Source organism: Engystomops pustulosus, chromosome 7, assembly GCF_040894005.1.
Source record: "Engystomops pustulosus chromosome 7, aEngPut4.maternal, whole genome shotgun sequence".
Lineage (NCBI taxonomy): Eukaryota > Metazoa > Chordata > Amphibia > Anura > Leptodactylidae > Engystomops > Engystomops pustulosus.
Genome location: NC_092417.1, coordinates 42,990,172 through 43,010,494, shown reverse-complemented (window position 1 = coordinate 43,010,494; position 20,323 = coordinate 42,990,172). Strand labels below are relative to the sequence as shown.

The 20,323-nt window shown below is 43.1% G+C and overlaps 1 protein-coding gene across 1 annotated transcript in view; it reads left to right on the top strand.

Annotated features, from left to right (window-relative positions):
* Nucleotides 1–18,650, top strand: part of ZFYVE1 (zinc finger FYVE-type containing 1) — a 28,424-nt gene extending 9,774 nt beyond the window's left edge. The window contains exons 3-11 of the mRNA XM_072115631.1: nucleotides 1,423–1,637; nucleotides 6,134–6,240; nucleotides 6,952–7,060; nucleotides 7,229–7,326; nucleotides 7,411–7,528; nucleotides 8,628–8,798; nucleotides 9,888–10,068; nucleotides 10,618–10,728; nucleotides 14,999–18,650. Of these exons, the coding sequence (XP_071971732.1) occupies nucleotides 1,423–1,637; nucleotides 6,134–6,240; nucleotides 6,952–7,060; nucleotides 7,229–7,326; nucleotides 7,411–7,528; nucleotides 8,628–8,798; nucleotides 9,888–10,068; nucleotides 10,618–10,728; nucleotides 14,999–15,231 (1,343 nt within the window). The 3' untranslated portion in view covers nucleotides 15,232–18,650. The remainder of the gene's footprint in view (nucleotides 1–1,422; nucleotides 1,638–6,133; nucleotides 6,241–6,951; nucleotides 7,061–7,228; nucleotides 7,327–7,410; nucleotides 7,529–8,627; nucleotides 8,799–9,887; nucleotides 10,069–10,617; nucleotides 10,729–14,998) is intronic.
* The last annotated feature ends 1,673 nt before the right edge of the window (nucleotides 18,651–20,323 follow it).

Here is a 20,323-nt window from a genome sequence, read left to right as displayed (position 1 = left end):
ACCAGGATAAGTGCCATATCAACCATCTTGTACGTACCCTGGTAAAGTTTTTGTATTAGTGTACAATCCCCTTAATATGGGGATCAGAAAATAAAAAGAAAATATATTTTGTCTTGATGGTCATTCTCCATTATTGATAATTAAAAAATGAAGACAGGAGAATTGAGGCTGGTGCAATTGATTTTTCTACTGTGCAATTTAAGAGAATCCTTCTTCTCTACTGTAACCTATATTAACGCCCTTTAAATCAAGTTTTGTGACAGCTGATCCCTGGCACATGTAATACACGGGTGCGTTATTCAAATTCTTCACAGAATCACAATTGACTCAGCAGGTACCTGTTTTTTCCTGCTGTCACGTTGTCCTTACATTCCAATGTGTCCTTGTCACTTGTTTTTCATTGTGCAATACAATCCGGAAGTAATGGCCTGATATTCGGTGTATAGGCCCCAGACCACAAGCTTTATATCTGCTTCTCCCACTGCTACATGTTTCTCACCTTGAGATTCTGAGGATTGACCTAAAGGACAACTACCACCAGGATCAGGGATTGTGCACCAAGCACACTGACACACTGGACAGGATCTGCATTTCTTATTATTATGCCCTGGTTTTTATGAAAAAAGGCTTTAAAAATTATGCAAATTAGTCTGAGGGGCTTTGGGTTCCATTGGTGTTAATGTAGCCTGAAGCCTCTCAAACTAATTTGCATAGTATGTAAAGCTTTTTTTTTTTTTTTCTTAAACAAGGACATGTAAATCTTAAAGAAAAGCTTATCCTGCCAGAAGGGCCGCACACCAGTATGTCAGTGTGCTTGGTTTACAATCCTTGATCCAGGCAGTAGATTTCCTGGAATGGGTTTTTCAGGAGTGCAACATTGATAACCCAATCCATAAATAGGTGGAGGTCTTCGATTCTCATCCCCACTGTTTAATTGATTTTGTCAGCCTACGGCTCCAGAATGACAACAGAGGCCGGAGTTGGAAGTCCAGCTCTTCTTCTATGTAGGCAAGAGTTCAGAGGAAGTGGAGCTGGACCTCCGTCTCTATTGTTTTTCTGGATGCAGTTGAAAATTACTTTACAGATTATGTGTTACATATACAATCTAAATACCATATTACAGAGCAATTACCGGTACATGGTCATATGAAACAATATGAATGAGGTCCCTGCTCACCAGAGCTTACAATCTATGAGAAAGCTCCTCACTTTGCTTTGTATACAGACAATACAGGAAGGAAGTGCTAGCATCTAATATAAACAGTGAAAGTGTAAAAAAAAAAAAAAAAAAAAAAAATTGTACAAACTTTTTTTTCTCTTCATCTTTTTTTTTTTTTTTTACCACTGTATACCTGGGTGGGGCGACTCTTATCTCTCGGCAGTTGCCTTACATGTTCTCTTTCCTTGATATTCCTCTTGTAGAAAAGGCCTCCGAAATACCAGAGAAGGTAATACAGGACCGCTTCCGTAAGCTTGGCCGTTTCCCAGAAGCCTTCAGCTCCATCCATTATAAAGGAACTCGCACCTATAACCCACCCACCGACTTCTCAGGCCTTAGACGTTCAATCGAGCAGCAGCTGGAGAACAACACCACCCGATCATCCCGTCACCCTGGGGTCATCTACAAGGCTTTAAAGGTAAATGGATAGCATAGCTCAGTTCCTAAATACTAAGGAGCACTATGTAATAGTTAGAGCCTCATACAGATAGGGCTCATACAGATGACAGAGGTTGGTCTGTGAATCATGGACCACAAGCTGGGCAGATTTCATCACTACGACCGGCATTGTAGTGATATATAATGCTAGGAGACCCTTTCACAATCAAAGCTGGGAAGTAGGGACTCCTTGTAACAATAATAAAAATATTTATTTATTTGGGAAGTAGGGACTCCTTGTAACAATAATAAAAATATTTATTTATTTGGGAAGTAGGGACTCCTTGTATCATATATCACTATATATCTCTTCCTCTCCTCTGTGGTCGGTCTGTGAATCATGGACCACACGCTGGGCAGATTCCATCACTGCGACCTGCATTGTAGTGATATATAATGCTTGGAGTCCCTTTCACAATCAAAGCTGGGAAGTAGGGACTCCTTGTAACAATAATAATAATAATAATCTTTTTTTATTTGGGAAGTAGGGACTCCTTGTATCATATATCACTATATATCCCTTCCTCTGCTCTGTGGTCGGTCTGTGAAATCCGGCCAGTGTACTGTACCCGATTCACGGAACCCCCATGGTCGTTTGTTTAAGCCCTTACAAATCTGTAGCAAATCGCATGTCCGTTCTATCCGCATTGTATTTTTATTGCACAATTTTTTGTTCTTTTACACTACTTTGAACACTTTAGTAACTATGGCGTGACCAATCTTCAAGTCTAACATAGAATAGCCAGTTTTCTTGGCTGAACAAGTTACAGAGGCTTAAAGGGAACACTGAGGGGAATGCAGCAGAAAGATATGAGCACACTGGTGACGGGTATATGGACATCCAGAGGGTGTAGTGAGTTTAGGAAAACGGAGAAGGTGAGTGACAATCCTACAGGACAGCCTAAGTATAAGTGACACCATCCTCTACTGACAGCCAAAAAACAAGGGCAAGTGAAGGTCAACGCTTCCAAGCCATTATACATTTATATATATTATGGTCCAGCAGTGCTAGTAGAATAAATTCCATTTTTTGGGTGTTTTTAAGCTCACTATATTATACATTGTAACTTTTTTAAAGGAAATCTTCCATCTGATGGTAGATGATTAATACTCACCTTCCCCTCCTGGCCCACTCTGCTGTAATCTTAGTTTATTATGTCTCTTTTTTATTTTTCAAATATTTTTTTATTTTTTTTATACAATAAACAAAATTAAATGAGAAGATCGCTGGCTATTCCTTATTCTTCACCACATTTCAGCAGTAATTAATGTCATCATGAAGTGACAGTCAGAGTATTACATTTCCCATAAATAAAAAGTGTTATACTGTACAAGCTTCAGGAAGGAAATCAAAGCATTATTGCCAGTCCACTTGCTGAAACTAACATTGACGCTCAGACAATCAGAGACTCGCACACACATACCAATACACTCCTTCTCCTTCGCTATGGAAATAAACAAAGACCATGAATTTAAGAATATTTAAATGAGCCTGGTGCGCCTCCTGCTCTTGATGCTTCTATGTGGCTATCACACGTCCCCATATCTTTGTATGGGCTCATATACAAGGCCGGAAATCTGGGATCAGGCCCTATTCCTGCCCATGTTTGCAGCTTGGTCAGACCTAAAGGCCACACGGGCAACAAACTTCAGGTCACAGATAAGTGCGTCCTGATGGGAAGCCTAAGCTATTGCTAATTTTAACATTAAAAGTGTAAAATAAAGTAAAAAAAATAATTATTACCCCCTACCAGATGTCTCTGTGGTCTTCCCTGCCACATTATTTTGCAGACAGAGGAATTGTCCCACTAGTTTCATGGGATAATGTTGGAAGTAATTGGCTGCAGGGTTTCTATTACATGAGTGGGATATTTCTAGTTATGGAATGTAAAGGGGTTGGCCGCTTTACCTCATGTTTTTTGTAATGTATGTAAGGGTGGGGGGCAGGATATTAGGTAATTTACCAATACACATCTATTAATAGATCTGCTCCGCTTTCTTGATATGTAAAGTGAAGCCTCCTGTCTTTTACCTCATCAGCCAGACATTCCTGACCATAAAATGGCTGCAGATGGAGGGTCATGTGATCTATAACTATCCATAAGCAATCGCCCTGCCAGGATCTTAAAGAGAACCCGTCATGCAAAATTAGATTTTCATAAACTGCCATTAGAGAGCATTGCCTCTATTCCTTCATTGTCTCTCTACATGCCTGTAAACCTAAGCAATGAGGTCCTAAAGCTGTATGCAAATGACCTGTGAAATGTCCAATGAGTCATTAGCATATTCAAGCTGTCCAGCTTGTTCATGAGTGGGAGGTACAGCCACACCCCCAGTGCTTGACTGACAGCCTGTATAATGGTGTGAGGCTGTATAATGGTGTGATTGCTGCTCCATGTGCTTGGTGGTGGTCACGCCTCCTGCAGCCTGTGTGTGTATGTGAAAGATACAACAGCTCCAGGCAGCCATGTTGTAGCAGAACATGTCAGGTACTTGTGTAGCTGATGTCTGTGTATTAGGAGGATGCAGCATGTCGGCAGATACACTAACTATGCTTTATTATACATTACACACAGACATGAGCAGGGGGAGGGGTAACATGTGTGACATCACTGCCTCTGACCATATGACCAGCCTAATTTACATAATAAAGAATAGATGATTTTACAATGATTAATGTATGAAATAACTAGATAAAGGCTGGGATGGGATCCTTGTGAGCTGCTCCAACAGGTAGAGGTGACAGGACAAGTGACACAGACCTGATGACAGGTGTCCTTTAATCATGAATACTATCATAAGGTCCGGTCAGGGCGATTGTTCATGGACAGATAGAGATCACATGACCCGCGATCAGTATCTGGCTGATAAGGTAAAAGACAGGAGGCTTCACTTTACATATCAAGATAGTGATACAGAACTTTTAAGTGGCCGAGCCCTTAAGGAGTTTTCTTTAGATATTATTTTACCCCATGTATATCATCAGGTGCATATTTTAGGTCTATATTAAAAGTATAGTTTAAAAAAAAAAGTTTTTTAGTCCAGCTCTTGTGTTGTGAGAATTTATCGGTCCCTCCTACAAAATCCCCAGAAAATGCAATCTGATCTCCATTTCCAATAAGGGACAGTCATTGGAGAGAAATAATTGGAAATCAAGAGAAGTTGTGTGGTGTAGACTCGCCGTGTAGCGTGTTGGGTCCCACTGCGCACTGCTGTTGTGGGGATGTATACACCTCCCCATATACGTCTATGGCGGCGGTACAGTGACAAGACACGTATAGCACCGTACTGTGCATGGGGAAAAGATAGGGCACTGTACATCGCTATGGAGAGGGGACGGGTGAGCAGCACTCTCCGCCCCTCTCCAGCGCGCTGTCATATGCTCACCCAGGCACGCGGCAGTGCGAAACTAGCCTTAGGCTACATTCACGCAGACATATGAAAACGGCCGTATCTGTACCGTACCGTTTTTTTCAGGTTACATACGGCCCCATTCATTTCAATGGACAATACGTCCAACCATTTATATTGGCGTTTTTGACACTGTACCCTACCGTATACTGACCGTATAAAAATATAGAGCATGTCCTATTTTCTCCCGTATTTCAGTTCCGTATACCCTAGAAGTCTATGGGAACGTATAAAATACGGGTTACATACGTGCTGCATATGGATGAAAAACGCCACATATATACGGGCTCATACGGCCCGTAAATACGGGACTGGAGAAATTATTCGGTCATGTGAATGTAGCCTTAAAGGGATGGAACAGGATTCAAGGCATATGTTGGGTCTGGTCGTGCAGTTCAGGTACAAAGTGATGAGTTGCAGTACCACACACAACCAGTGGACTGCTGGGGCGCCGTTTATCACATAAATTTATGGAGGAATCGAGAGGAGATTTCACAAGATACTTTAGAAAAACACTATAACTTAAGCTTGTAATGGCTTCTCCCTTGTATAGGGATGTAGATGTAACATATTTTACTTTGTAATGGAGATGTTTTTGTGGCTTTTTCATTGCAGAGGGGATTTGTATAATGCATGTATATAGTGTTATGTAGATCATGTCATACATACAAAGTGCACCGAGCGCGGCTCATCTCCCGGAAGGATCAAGTGTGTAATTCATCATCCCTAGTTCTTTTCTCCCCTATTCTCATCTATTGTGGGAGATAATTACAGAAGTTGGGGTGTTGCTATTGTCAACTTTGGGGTCCAAGTCCTAATGCACATGTACTGAATTTTCAGCCATAGCCACTGCCCTAAAGACACCCAATTACAACTACCAAAAACGCAGGCAAAATACTCACCCATTCCACCCGTAGTCTGCAGGAGACTGTCCTCGGATTGTAGTTCTCCTTCCTTATCTTCTTCAAGGGAGAAGTGTCTATTAAGATTTAAAAAAAAAAAATTTTTTCAACTGCTGTCTACACTATAAACCAGTGTCTACATAAGTGATCTTGTTGTTTCCAGGCATTGAGCGATCGCTTTAGTGGTGAAATACCTGATGACCAGATGACACATAGCTGTTTCTTCCCAGATGAGTACTTTACCTGCTCTGCGTTGTGTCTTAGCTGTGGGTAAGTGTCACCTCAATAGTGTCTTCAGATAACCCAAATTTTCTGGACTATCACCCTTTGACTGTATTCATTGCTTGTAACTGCCTAAAATCTTTTCAGCTCCTCCTGCTCTATAACATGCTGCCTGCAGATAGGACGCTATGTACAATCTGCTCAGCTCCTCCTGCTCTATAACATGCTGCCTGTAGATATGGCACTATTTACAATCTGCTCTGCTCCGCCTGCTCAATAACATGCTGCCTGCAGATAGGACACTATGTACAATCTGCTCTGCTCAGCCTGCTTTATAAAATGATGCCTGCAGATAGGACACTATTTACACACAGCTCAGCTCCTCCTGCTCTATAACATGCTGCCTGCAGATAGGACACTATGTACAATCTGCTCTGCTCAGCCTGCTTTATAAAATGATGCCTGCAGATAGGACACTATTTACACACAGCTCAGCTCCTCCTGCTCTATAACATGCTGCCTGCAGATAGGACACTATGTACAATCTACTCTGCTCAACCTGCTTTATAACATGCTGCCTGCAGATAGGACACTATTTACACACTGCTCAGCTCCTCCTGCTCTATAACATGCTACCTGCACATAAGAAATGAATTTGAAATGTTTAAAGTTGGATGTAGAAACTATGATGGATTATTCCTAACTCTGCACACGTGCCCTGCTGGTGCTGTTGTCTTACTCTGTCCTTCTGTTATTCAGTGCTGGATGTAAGAACAGTATGAATCACTCCAAGGAAGGCGTCCTACACGAGGCGTCACGACGCTGCAGATACTCCCACCAGTATGATAACAGAGTGTTTACTTGTAAGGTAAGGTCTAGGGGGTCCAGTTATGGGGTCTTCACTGTGCATGGAACATTTGTACCCTTCCCATGGACTCTACAAACCTTTCCCTACAGAGATGAATGAATGGGATGATGGGGACTCGGGTCTTGTCACTCTAGACCATTTTGTCTGTTCTGTGCCTTCATTTTTTAGGCTTGTTATGAAAGTGGAAGAGAGATGAATGTGGTCCCCAAAACCGCTGCATCCACTGACTCCCCTTGGCTGGGCCTTGCCAAATATGCCTGGTCTGGGTAAGTCACGTCATGTGTTTAACTACTAACATGTAATACTTCATATATATCGCTCCTCATAGCAGAACCTCTTTCCTCCTGTAGGTACGTGATTGAGTGTCCTTACTGTGGGGTGATCTATCGCAGTCGCCAGTATTGGTTTGGAAATCAGGATCCAGTTGATACCATTGTCCGCACAGAGATACAACATGTCTGGCCAGATGTGAGTCATTTATATTTTGATATTGTAGACATCTCACTTAGAAATAATTATAGTGGATGTCAGGGTTGGATTTATTATTTAAAGGTTTTGTACCAGTGGATTTGACCATACACTGCAGACAGTGTTATAAATTAGATCTGGAGAGCTGTGTAACCAGACATCTGTGTTTGTTAGTAGCAGCAGGACTGTGAAATATGCATTTAGGTTCCAGGATTTTAGTTGGATGTGTACCACCGGTAGGGTCTCCTCACACTGCTGTACTGTGAGATCTCTATATTATGTTATCACCTCTGAGTAGCTGTCGTAGTATTCAACAAGAAGTTTTCTACAGCTTTTACTCCGTAGTGAGGGAAGAGGCTCTGCAGCAGTTCATTGAGGAAATCTAATACAGCAGTGTTCCAAGTCCAGCTACAATCTAAATGTATTCTTCACAGTCCTGCTGCTACTAAGAACACACAAACATAAGATAACACTGTCTGTAGCTTTCTATGGTCCTTTAAAGGGTCACAATAAACTAAGCTTATGGCCCTGTGTGTGAAGAGCCCTTTAAGAGAACTTGCATCAGGAAATCTGTGGCTTGAGTGCATGAAAATAATTTCATTTATATACAGATAAGCATTTCGGTGCCTAGTTAAACCATCTGGTTCCTTGATTGACAATAACTTATTCTTAAGTGAAACTGTAGCTTATTAGTGCTAATTAAGTGCTAATTTACATATAGATAAAAGTGAAGATTTATCTGCATTAGGACCCCTGATTTTTAATAATGGTTTGCTTATAATGGAAGACACTTCAACAATCTGTTTAGTTTTTATGTGACTCGGAAGCTGACAGGTTTCCTTTAAAGGGCATTTACCACCAGGATGAAGGACTGTATGCAAATGAGCCTGAGGGGCTCCAGACTCCTTAAACGCCTGGAGGCCCTCAGGCTCATTTGCATACAGTGTTTCATCCTGGTGGTAGTTGTCCTTTAAGTATCGGAGAACGAGCTGCTAATAGGAGACTGGAGTCTGAAGCTGAGATGTCTCCTTATGGATATGATATCACACGATGGACATTGCCTTGGAAAAAAACTCTACTTTTTTTTACAATTCTTTAGTCTGATGGATTCCTAAAGGACAACAACAATGCAGCACAGCGCCTTCTGGACGGTATGAACTTTATGGCCCAGTCTGTGACTGAACTAAGTATTGGACCCACCAAAGCAGTGACTTCATGGCTGACCGATCAGATTGCCCCATCCTACTGGAAACCAAACTCTCAAATTCTGGTAAGATTATGGTGCTTGATCCTCACATAGTTCATGGGGCATATAATGGTCGTAGAGTCTCCTCTTCAGTCTGTAGTAACTTCATACCACTAGTAGGGTAGCATTATTCTAGTAAATGCTGTAATTTACGGATCAGGGGTAATTGATCGGATAGAGCCGATCTCTGGTGGGGGTCATAGACACGCCAAATGGGTTGCAGAGTACCAAAGAGGCCACAACGCAGTCTTTTTATGGGTCAGTAAAGTAAGATGATTTGCAAAACCCTCACACCTGCGTGTCCGCTGTGAATAGTAATGTCTTTCTATCTATATAGGTTTGGGAAGTAAAAGTTCTCCTTATGTAGAGTTTGCTAATTAAAGCCGCCGTGTAGGCATGAGGAGACTTGTAGCCATCAACGCTCCACTAGGGGGATTCTGGGAAAATATGCATAATTTTAAAGGATGGGATAAGGAAAACCACGCCTCTTATCTACCTTGTAAGGCAGCTCCTTTGACATCAAGCATGACCTACAAGAGGCCTAATGACATGTGGGATTAAAACCAAACCAGTATATCTATTCCAGAAGGAGCAGGCTCCCAACTATAGACAGCGCTGTTTCGACCTCATTGCGTTTCTTTTGGCTGGGTGAGAGGCTTGTGACCAGGGTTGGGAAGTAAAAGTTCTCCTTATGGAGACTGACAATGAAGCCCTTCGTGTAGGTGTGTGGAGACTTGTAGCCATCGACTCTCCACTAGGATTTTAGGAACATATGCAGTTTTCAGCTCTGTCTACAGTTAGGAATCTGTTCTTTCTGGAATAGATACACTAGTTTGGTTTTAATAAAAATTAAATAGCTCTGTATCATTAGGGTTTCTTTACCCAGAAGAGATTTCATCAAAATCCTGTTGAAATTCATGGGAATCCAACGAATCTTGAAAGCCATTGAAATCAATGGGAGGTGTCAGACATTGCCTATACTCCAGGCTGATAGGGCTTGATGGTCAGAATCCATGTTGTAAAAAAAATGGACAGCGGATTTTGACCTGAACTTTGAACTGCTCCATAAGGTTGTCGCCAGTGATATCATATCAGTTATTTTGCCGTTTACAGGAATGTACAAAATGTAAAATTCCCTTTAAAGATAATGACACCAAACATCATTGCCGGGTCTGCGGAGAAGGCTTCTGTGACAGCTGCTCATCCAAAAGTCGTCCGGTGCCTGAAAGAGGTTGGGGGCTGTCCCCAGTCCGTGTATGTGACTGCTGCTATGACATGAGAGGAACACACATGGGTAAGACTTGTCAGAACTTGTCCAATAACTGAGCTCATGGGGCACAGTCAGACTGCACAGGACTGAGTCCGATATGTGCAAATGGACCGTACGCTGATGATTTCATGGACTGACCACAGTACAGAGGACTGGACTTTGTGCATCGTAGTGATATATGATGCAAGGAGTCCCTACTTCGCACAAAGCAGCAGTGCTGAACTGTGGATTATAATAATAGTTTGTTGCTGTTTTGCAGGGAATCGGTAACTCCTTGCATCATTTTTTTTTCTTCTCTACACTGGGGTTGGGCCATGTAACCTGGCCAGTGGACAGGTCCATTTTTCACTTTGTGTGAAAGGGGTGTGGCTTCAGGTAGAGTGGGTGTGGACTAAATTTGGTAAAAATTTCAGGTGAAACTAAGCCAAGTAATAGGAGGCGTGATGCCAGATTTATTTTTGCTCTAGTCTCACTTTGCAGTATTAATAGATGTTCCCCAAGGTGTCCTGTTACCAATAAAGACTTGTGCTATTATAAGACTTGGCTCAGGGCGACTCTCTATTTGCATTTTAGTCGCTGATGGCAATGAAGACGATGAGGGAAGTACAGTGATTGCCAGGAAGGTCGGGGAGGCCGTACAGAACACATTGGGAGCGGTGGCAACAGCCATTGACATTCCTTTAGGTAAGTAATTGCTGGGACACCTAACAATTGGGTGCCTTACATGAATGGAGCAGCGCTGTTAGGCCTCTGCAATGAGCTGAGCAATAACCTGGTGCATTTAATAAGATTCAGTTACAAAAGAAATAAATAGATTCTACAATGTCAGGCCCATCACCAGGCTCCTGTTTGATAAAACATTGCAAGGTTCAGCCTGGAAGGTAATGCACTCTACACATAGCTGGGTCATGTTGTGTATGTGCACCCTATGGCCCATTGCACACAAACAATGGAAAACTTGTCTGCTAAGCTTTACATGGCGTTAGAATGCACTTCGATGCAAGTGCACTGACTTTTTCATGCACCCTTTGACTCCTGGGGGGCAATAAGTGCATAAGCATTGGATCAAATTGCATGCTGCAATTTTTTTTTCAGAAAATCGGACACGTACATTGACCAAATGCTATCCAATAAAGACTCTGATTACATTGGGCAAGGAAATTGTGTGCATTGGAACCAAAGACTTGTATATACAACAGGCTATGGCAGTGATGGCGAACCTTTTAGAGACCAAGTGCCCAAACTGCAAACCAAAGTCCATGTAATCATTGCAGAGTGCCAACCCGGCTAGTTAGCCTAAAATTACCGACAATCCCCCTCTATAAGGGACATATAATAAAGTAGTATCATGACCATTACCAGTACAACATGATAAATACCACCATACTGATAATAAACAGACCAATATCACCAATAATATCACTAAGCAGGAGCAAATACAGTGAGGAGCACTACCCCCATCCAGTGAGGAGCACTACCCCCATCCAGTGAGGAGCACTACCCCCATCCAGTGAGGAGCACTACCCCCATCCAGTGAGGAGCACTACCCCCATCCAGTGAGGAGCACTACCCCCATCCAGTGAGGAGCACTACCCCCATCCAGTGAGGAGCACTACCCCCATCCAGTGAGGAGCACTACCCACATCCAGTGAGGAGCACTACCCCCATCCAGTGAGGAGCACTACCCCCATCCAGTGAGGAGCACTACCCCCATCCAGTGAGGAGCACTACCCCCATCCAGTGAGGAGCACTACCCCCATCCAGTGAGGAGCACTACCCCCATCCAGTGAGGAGCACTACCCCCATCCAGTGAGGAGCACTACCCCCATCCAGTGAGGAGCACTACCCCCATCCAGTGAGGAGCACTACCCCCATCCAGTGAGGAGCACTACCCCCATCCAGTGAGGAACACTACCTCCATCCAGTGAGGAGCACTACCTCCATACAGTGAGGAACACTACCTCCATACAGTGACCAAATAGCAGGGGCAATATGAAGGATTGTTGAATTTAATTCGGAGGGGGGTTTGTAGGGCAAAGTGTGTGTTGTGGGGTGGAGGGTGGGAGCACTGCATAGCAAAGTTACAGGGAACCAGGCAGGCGAATTTTCAATAAAATCACCACATATGTTACATGTTTGTGGCCATATATATCTACCTCCCTTGGTCCGGAGCTCTGGGCACCTGTGCCATGCTGTCAGTGAGGGCATTGTAGTGCACCCCAGGGTCACTGGCAGCATGGCACAGTGACAGGAGATCCAGCCAGGGGCAGTAGATTTGTGACCATGGGAAGCTGTCATACAGGGCAGTTTGGAACACTAAACAATAAGGACCTGTAGTTGTTTAGTGTCCCAAAGCTGCCTGCTGCCTGTGTAACGCACACAGAACAGCTCCTACTTCCATGTACTCACCGGCGTTGTGTAAGCTCCGGATGTTCTGCCCTCTTTCTCACGCAGTTCCTGGCTGCAGGGGAGGGGAGGAGGGGGAGGGAGTGGAGGGGCGGGCACTGACTTGCTCTGTGTCTAAGGCAGCACTAGTGAGCACAGAGCAGGTCAGATGCAGACTACAGTATGAGAGATCACTGAAGCTCTCGGCGAGCGGCAGATTTTCCTGCATTGCCTGAGCTTCAGTGATTAACAGGGAAATGGAACAGGAAGATGGTACGCGTGCCCACAGAGAGGGCTGTGTGTGCCCTCTCTGGCACGCGTGCCATAGGTTCGCCGCCACTGGGCTATGGAAAGTAATTAGACCCCTTTTAAATTTTTCACTCTGTTTCATTGCAGCCAATTGGTAAGATCAAAAAAGTTCAAAACAGAAATGTGTATATTTTTGCTAATTTATCAAACTCATATTTAATTCACGTGCTCTCCATTTCCTTCTGATCCTCCTTGAGATGGTTCTTCTCCTTCATAGGAGCACATCTATGTTTAAATAAACTGATTGGACTTGATTAGGAAAGACACACACCTGTCTATATAAACACAGGAAGAAAGAACGAACCTCCGCACCAGCGTGGATTAAAATGTATATGTCTTCCTTGACTAAGCACCTTTATTCCAAATACATCCGTTAAAATACAGCAGGTTTAATTCCAATAAGTGCAAACGGGAAAACGCAGAGCCTACACGTTTCTGGTGCGCTATGCACCCTTAGTCATGGCTCACTCTCAGCCATGACTAGCGCACCAGAAATGCGTAGGCTCTGTGTTTCGTTCTTTCTTCCAGTGATTATGCTACACAAGCACAAGTGGGAATCTCCAGCATGTGTATAGATCCACGGACAGTGAGCTGTACAGTTTTTTCTTGTCAGAGCACATGAAAATCATGAGGTGTAAGGAACTGCCCAAGGAGCTCAGCGACAGAATTGTGGCAAGGTACAGATCTGGGCAAAGTTCCTAAGAGCACAGTGACCTCTAGAATCCTTAAATGGCAGAAGTTTGGGACAACCACAACTCTTCATTGACCTGGCCGTCCAGACAAACTAAGTAATCGTGGGAGAAGAGCCTTGGTGAGAGAGCTAAAGACAAACCCCAAGATCACAGTGGCTGAGCTCCAGAGATACAGTAGGGAAATGGGAGAAAGTGCCAAAAAGTCACCTATCACTGCAGCCTCCACCAGTCGGGGCTTTATGGCAGAGTGTGCCGAAGGAAGCCTCTCATCAGCGCTAGACATATGAAATCTGCATAAAGTACAGAGATATCCTGGATGAAAACCTCTTCCAGGGTGCTCTGGACCTCAGACTGGTCTGAAGGTTCTCCCTCCAACGAGACAATGACCCTAAGCACAAAAGCTAAAATAACAAAGCGGAGGCTTCAGAACAACCTGTGTGACCATTCCTGACTGGCCAGAGCACGGACCTAAACCCAATTGAGCATCTCCGGAGAGACCTGAAAATGACTTCCACCAGTGTTCACCATCCAACCTAAGGGAACTGGAGAGGATCTGCAGGAGAGGCAGAGGATCCCCAAATCCAGGGGTGAAAAACTTGTTGTATCATTCCCAAGAAGACTCCTGGATATAGTGGCTCAAAAGCTGCTTCTACTCAATACTGAGCAAATGGGCTGAATACTTATCACCATGTGAGATTTCAGTTTATGTTGTTTAATAAATTAGCAAAAAACATCTACCTTTCTGTTTTTTATTCCTGTCAAGATGTGGGGCAGGGGGTACATTACTGAGCACAAGAACTTTTTTGATCTTACCTATTAGCTGCAATGAAACTATAAAAAATGTAAAGGGGTCTGAATACTTTCCGTACCCACTGTAGTTCATTGCCTGCTTTGATCTATACATGCAGTCCCCTGGAAATCTAGATGTTACTTTAGTCCCAGGCTGCAATGAGCAGCTGTAAGGTTTCTGTTATGAAGCTTTATTGATAATCCTTGTTCCCATCACATCACAAAATTTCAATATCCAAATGTGACTGGGACAAAAAAAAAATTTGCTACAATTATAATATATACCCAAGAACAAACCTGAAGTTCTGTAAGTTTGTTCTTAAAGGGAACCTGTCACCAGGAAACCTGGTGACAGGTTCCCTTTAAGTTGAATTTGTAAGTCAGAACTGTATGTTTTATAATTGCAGCTCTAGACAAGATTTTTTTGGTCTCTGTGACAATTGGATTTAAAAATTGGGTTGTCATAAGAACCAGGAGTAACAATAAAGCTTCATTACAGACACCTGTGATATCTGTTAGAGCTGATCATTATAGACTAAGGCTAAAGTGCAGTAACCTACCAACATCCACAGACGTCAGTTTGTAACTAGGGGTTTGTCTGTAAGTGGGGTGTTCTTAAGTAGGGGTCCGCCTGTACTTGGTATTCTATAAAATAACAGATACCAGAGCAGCCCGTAAGAAGCGCATGTGTTGTATCGCCCCCGACATTGCAGGTAAATCTCATTAATAGCTTTTACCAATAATAATATATATTTTTTTCTTTCTATGTTGAATATCAGGTCTAATGAAGGATGCGGCGAGGCCTGCCTACTGGATTCCAGACCACGAGATCACACAATGCTTCAACTGCAGGAAAGAATTTAACGCCAAAGTCTCCAAACACCATTGCCGGGCTTGTGGCCAGGGCTTCTGCGGTGACTGTTCTAGTGATAAAAGACCAGTCCCCTCCCGGGGTTGGGATCATCCTGTTCGTGTCTGTATTAGCTGCAATAAGAAACCTGGAGACCTATAACCCCTGCTCCATTCCCATAGATCACAATTCAGTACCTTCTCAGGGTTAGATAATAATGGAACCTGTCGTCATCTCTAGGCGTCTTTACCAGTGCATGCGCTGACCTATCAGCTGTGGTCTCTTCTCATCTTCATCATCATTATCATCATATTAAGCAAAGATTGCACCAAACGTCCTCTGTGTAGGAGGCTGAGAAGAATATAATCTGCACTTTGTAATGTTGGAATAAAAATCAACTTCGTATGCACCTTGCTGCTCCACCACCCTAGGATTTTTATTTTTTAATGAAAGCTGCGATACCTCTCTGCCTACCGGAGCGTTTTATTTTTTTTTTTTAAGCGCCTTCCGAAATGGGGGGAAAAGTCTTCAACAACATGTTTCTGCTATTACTACATAGGTTCAGCACTACTTACATCTTTATTCATGTTAATTTATATATGGAAATCTTAGTTTGTAATTTTTTTTTTCTCTTATAAAAGTCGCTTCACCTTTAAATACAGGTATGGGCCGTTCTTGCTGTGTAACAGGTGTTGACCCAAATTATTCTGTAATTTTCTGCTTTTCCAATCTCAATGAATGTCAGTAGCTTATGTAATGCTGCATGTTTTACAACTATATTCATCCCCTTTTTAAAAGGATTTGATACTGTAGTTGTGGACAATGATTCCTTGGTGGTCTAGGATAGGGGAGAGATTACTACCTGCCTCCCTGGTTGGTGGTCTAGGATAGGGGAGAGATTACTACCTGCCTCCCTGGTTGGTGGTCTAGGATAGGGGAGAGATTACTACCTGCCTCCCTGGTTGGTGGTCTAGGATAGGGGAGAGATTACTACCTGCCTCCCTGGTTGGTGCTCTAGGATAGGGGAGAGATTACTACCTGCCTCCCTGGTTGGTGGTCTAGGATAGGGGAGAGATTACTACCTGCCTCCCTGGTTGGTGGTCTAGGATAGGGGAGAGATTACTACCTGCCTCCCTGGTTGGTGGTCTAGGATAGGGGAGAGATTACTACCTGCCTCCCTGGTTGGTGGTCTAGGATAGGGGAGAGATTACTACCTGCCTCCCTGGTTGGTGGTCTAGGATAGGGGAGAGATTACTACCTGCCTCCCTGGTTGTTGCTCTAGGATAGGGGAGAGATTACTACCTGCCTCCCTGGTTGGTGCTCTAGGATAGGGGAGAGATTACTACCTGCCTCCCTGGTTGGTGGTCTAGGATAGGGGAGAGATTACTACCTGCCTCCATTGGTGGTCTAAAGTGGCGGAGAGATTGCTACTTCCTTCACTGGTGTTCTAGTTTAGCAGAGGGGTAACTACATGCTTACCCCATAGCCAAGGGTAGCAGAGAATTTACTACACATTTCCTAATCACTTACTAATCGCTTCCCTAATACAATATGTAAAAAAAGAGAGTCCTAGATGGCGGATCACATTGTCCAGTAGGTGTACACAAAACGTCGGACAGATAGGCACCAACGTGTTTAAACATACATCTATTTATTTATCCTCTGTTTATGAAATACATTGATATACAGGCGGTCCCCTATTTAGAACACCCAACTTACAGATGACCCCCTAGTTAAAGACAGACCCCTCTGCCCACTGTGACCTCTGCTGAAGCTCTCTGAATGCTTTACTATAGTCCCAGACTGCAATGATCAGCTGTAAGGTGTCTGTAATGAAGCTTTATTGATAATCCTTGGTCCTATTACAGCAAAAAATATTGAAACTCCAATTGTCACTGGGGCAAAAAATTATTCTTGGATCTACAATTATAAAATATACAGTTCCGACTTACATACAAATTCAACTTAAGAACAAACCTATGGACCCTATCTTGTATGTAACCTGGGGACTGTCTGTAATTTTGTACACGTTGGAGCCTATCAGTTACATTTTTTTTTTTGCTTCCAACCTAATTTCTTCCCTGGAGGTCAAGGTAGGAGAGGGGTAAGTACCTCCTTTCCCCAATAGCCCAGGAAAGAGGAAGGTTAACTACTTGTTTCATTTGTGGTCAAGAGTAATGGAGGGGTTGCTACCTGTTTGCTTGTTTGTCTAGGAAAGCATCTAGGTTAGCAGAGTGGTAACTACCTACTTACCCCATAGACTAGGGTAGCAGAGGTTGCTAATTGTTTCATTTGTCTAGAGTCTGCTTTCCCTATAGTGTAGTTTAGGGTTAATTACCTGGTTTTTTTTCAGTGGTCTAGAATTGCAGAGGGGTTCCTACCCATTTTCTGTTGTCCAGTGTAGCAGAGAGGTTACCACTTCCTTGGAAACAGAGGGGTAAGTACACACTTCCCCTATAGCCTAAGGTAACAAAGGGGGTTATAGTTACTGCCTCTTTCCTGGGTGCCCTAGGCTTGCTTTCCTGGTGGTCTAGGGTAGCAGAGGGGTAACCGGTTGTTTGCCCCCATACTCTAGTGGTAACCACTTCCTTGGTGGTCTAGTGTAGCAGAGGGGTAAGTACACGCTTCCCCTATAGCCTAAGGTAACAAAGGGGGTTATAGTTACTGCCTCTTTCCTGGGTGCCCTAGGCTTGCTTTCCTGGTGGTGTAGGGTAGCAGAGGGGTAACCACCTGTTTGCCCCATACCCTAGTGGTAACCATTTCCTCGGTGGTCTAGGGCAGCTATACTTGGTGTCCAGCAGTCTCCACTGAATTGTTAGGAACCGCACATGTTTAACAAGAATCTATTATCCCTCTATAATGTAACCAATCACTAAACCCAATATGATTTTCTAATCTGATCAATCACTCTCAATATGATATGTGCGTCTCATACAGCACTTATCATAAAACTTTAACCTACATGCTCTGCCCATATTGTGGACATAGAACGGTATATATTTTCATACCAGGGCCCTAGGGGTCTCTGTACATTACTCAGACTTTCCTCTTCATTGGCTATGCAAGAAAGATAAAAGCCCCAAAGTATTTCCCGGCACAAAGTATGAGCACAAGGTGCCGGGCCGGTGTACATCATGTGACTGGCAGGACAGATCCCTGGTACCGGTGTAGAGAAGGTCTTATGGGCCGGACAGGTCATTTACAATAGCTGTATTCTCCATAGGGCATTTATTATAGAAAACAAACAGGTTTTATCCTGATGGTTCCTGCTTCCATTACAATGGTGTCACTTTCTTATCCTTACTGATAAAGAATGTACTTATCTTCAAAAAAATAATTATATACCGAAGTTTTATTCTTCATACTTTTGCCGTCTCCCAGAAGAGGAAACCTGCAAATGCAGTGTTTCTTCCCATTCCGAGTGATTGAATTGTTGCTTGTCTGTCCTCTGATGCTAGTACACAGGACTAGTATTTATCTAAGTGCCTTTTGTGTATCTGTAAAAGAAAAATGCTTTTTTTTTTGTTCCCCATCCCCCACCTTAGTAACACCTTATAAAAGCACCAATTGGTTTATCTTGATACTTGACCTCATTGATAGTTGTCTGTCATCTCTTCTGTTGCATAATCTCCTAGATGGACAGGAACCAGTACCCCGCTACTGAAGCAGCGCTCCACAGGAAGAGGTGTGCATAGTCACTCAATACCTTAAAGTGAACTTGTCATCAAGTACAGGCACAAACTTCACTCCCTCCAATGTGTCTGTTGAACAGTACAGCACCGACGTCAAGGGTAAAATCTGGCTCCTCCCACCATTATTCCCCAAACTTTTTCAGCCATTGTTTATGTTGGCTCCACCCACTGCCAATTGGCCCTGGCCCAAGGACGTGCATGAAGTAGTGAGATCTGCAGTCTCCCACACCGTGATCACTAATACATACCCCATGCAGTTTGGGGGACATCATTCTGGTAAGGATAGGGAGAGGACCTCCTGTCTGCTCAGGGCAGGATTTCAAAAGACATTAAGCTGTCAGTTAAAAGCAGGAGGTGGGGTTCACTGGCAAGCTGGAGAAAACGTGACTCTTCTGTTGAGAAATGACTCATGTCTACTCATTTGCATAACAGAAAAACTGCAACAAAAAAAAAAAAAAAAGGTTTTCTAATCTGGGCATTTACATTTAATTAATCTGCCATATATACACATTTATTCAATTGCTTGTTATAAAAAAAAGTATACATGTGTCAACATAATTTCACATAGCAACAATGCAGTAACTCCTGGACATTTCAACAAATACAATTTGTTTCTTTGTTCAATCACTGCAGAGGTGGTCGTATCCAAGGACAACCGCCCTTCAGAGAGAGAGAGATTATCCCTTTAAGGTACAGTGCACCAGTGGCAGATAGTTTTAGGTGTTATAGGGAGGACTTTTAACCCATTACCAACAGGTATTACTGCTGTAAGGGATAAAATTCTGGTGACAGGTCTTCCTTAATACAAAACCGTCTCTCTTGTGGGACCTGCATAGACAGTTTCCATCTTTGTGGGGGGCAACTAATTTCCATAACTGCAAAAATTAAATCAATCGAAAAATTTAGATTTGTCTTTGTTGATGCCACTACTTTCAAGTCATACTTACAGGGGCAATCTGGGATCTGGGTTACTGTGTACAAGATTCATGCCCTAAAGAATGGTTAAAAGGGTTGTCTTATTTAAAGAAAATGCTGCTTGGACACATGAATATGAAAATATGTTGTTTTCCTGGGTAGGTAAAGGAAAACCATGTCTCTATAGGGGTAAAAAAAAAACATTTGCTTTCTTTCAAAAACAGCGCCACACCTGAGCATAGGTGAGGTGTGGTATTGCAGTTAAGCTCCATTCAGCTCTATACAGCTGAGCTGCAATACCAGACCAAACAATGGGCAGGTGTGGCGCTGTGTTTGGAAGAAAGCAGCCATGTTTTTCAAACCCCGGACAATCTCTTTAATGACACATGATGGAGTAGTATGTCACATTGGTGTTAAGAAAATCTACAATCTATCATGATAAACCAGGGAGACTTACCTATAGGTCGAGGCACTGTGACTGTGGCAATAATCTTACTTGTTATCCATGGCCTCCTTCCTTCTAAAAGCAACTTTTAAAATTATGCTAATAAGACAGAAGGGCTCTGGGGGGAGGGGGTATCCTGGTGGTAAGATTTCCTTTTAAAGGAAACCTACCACTTGTAGTGGCAGGTTTCCGATGGCCGGAG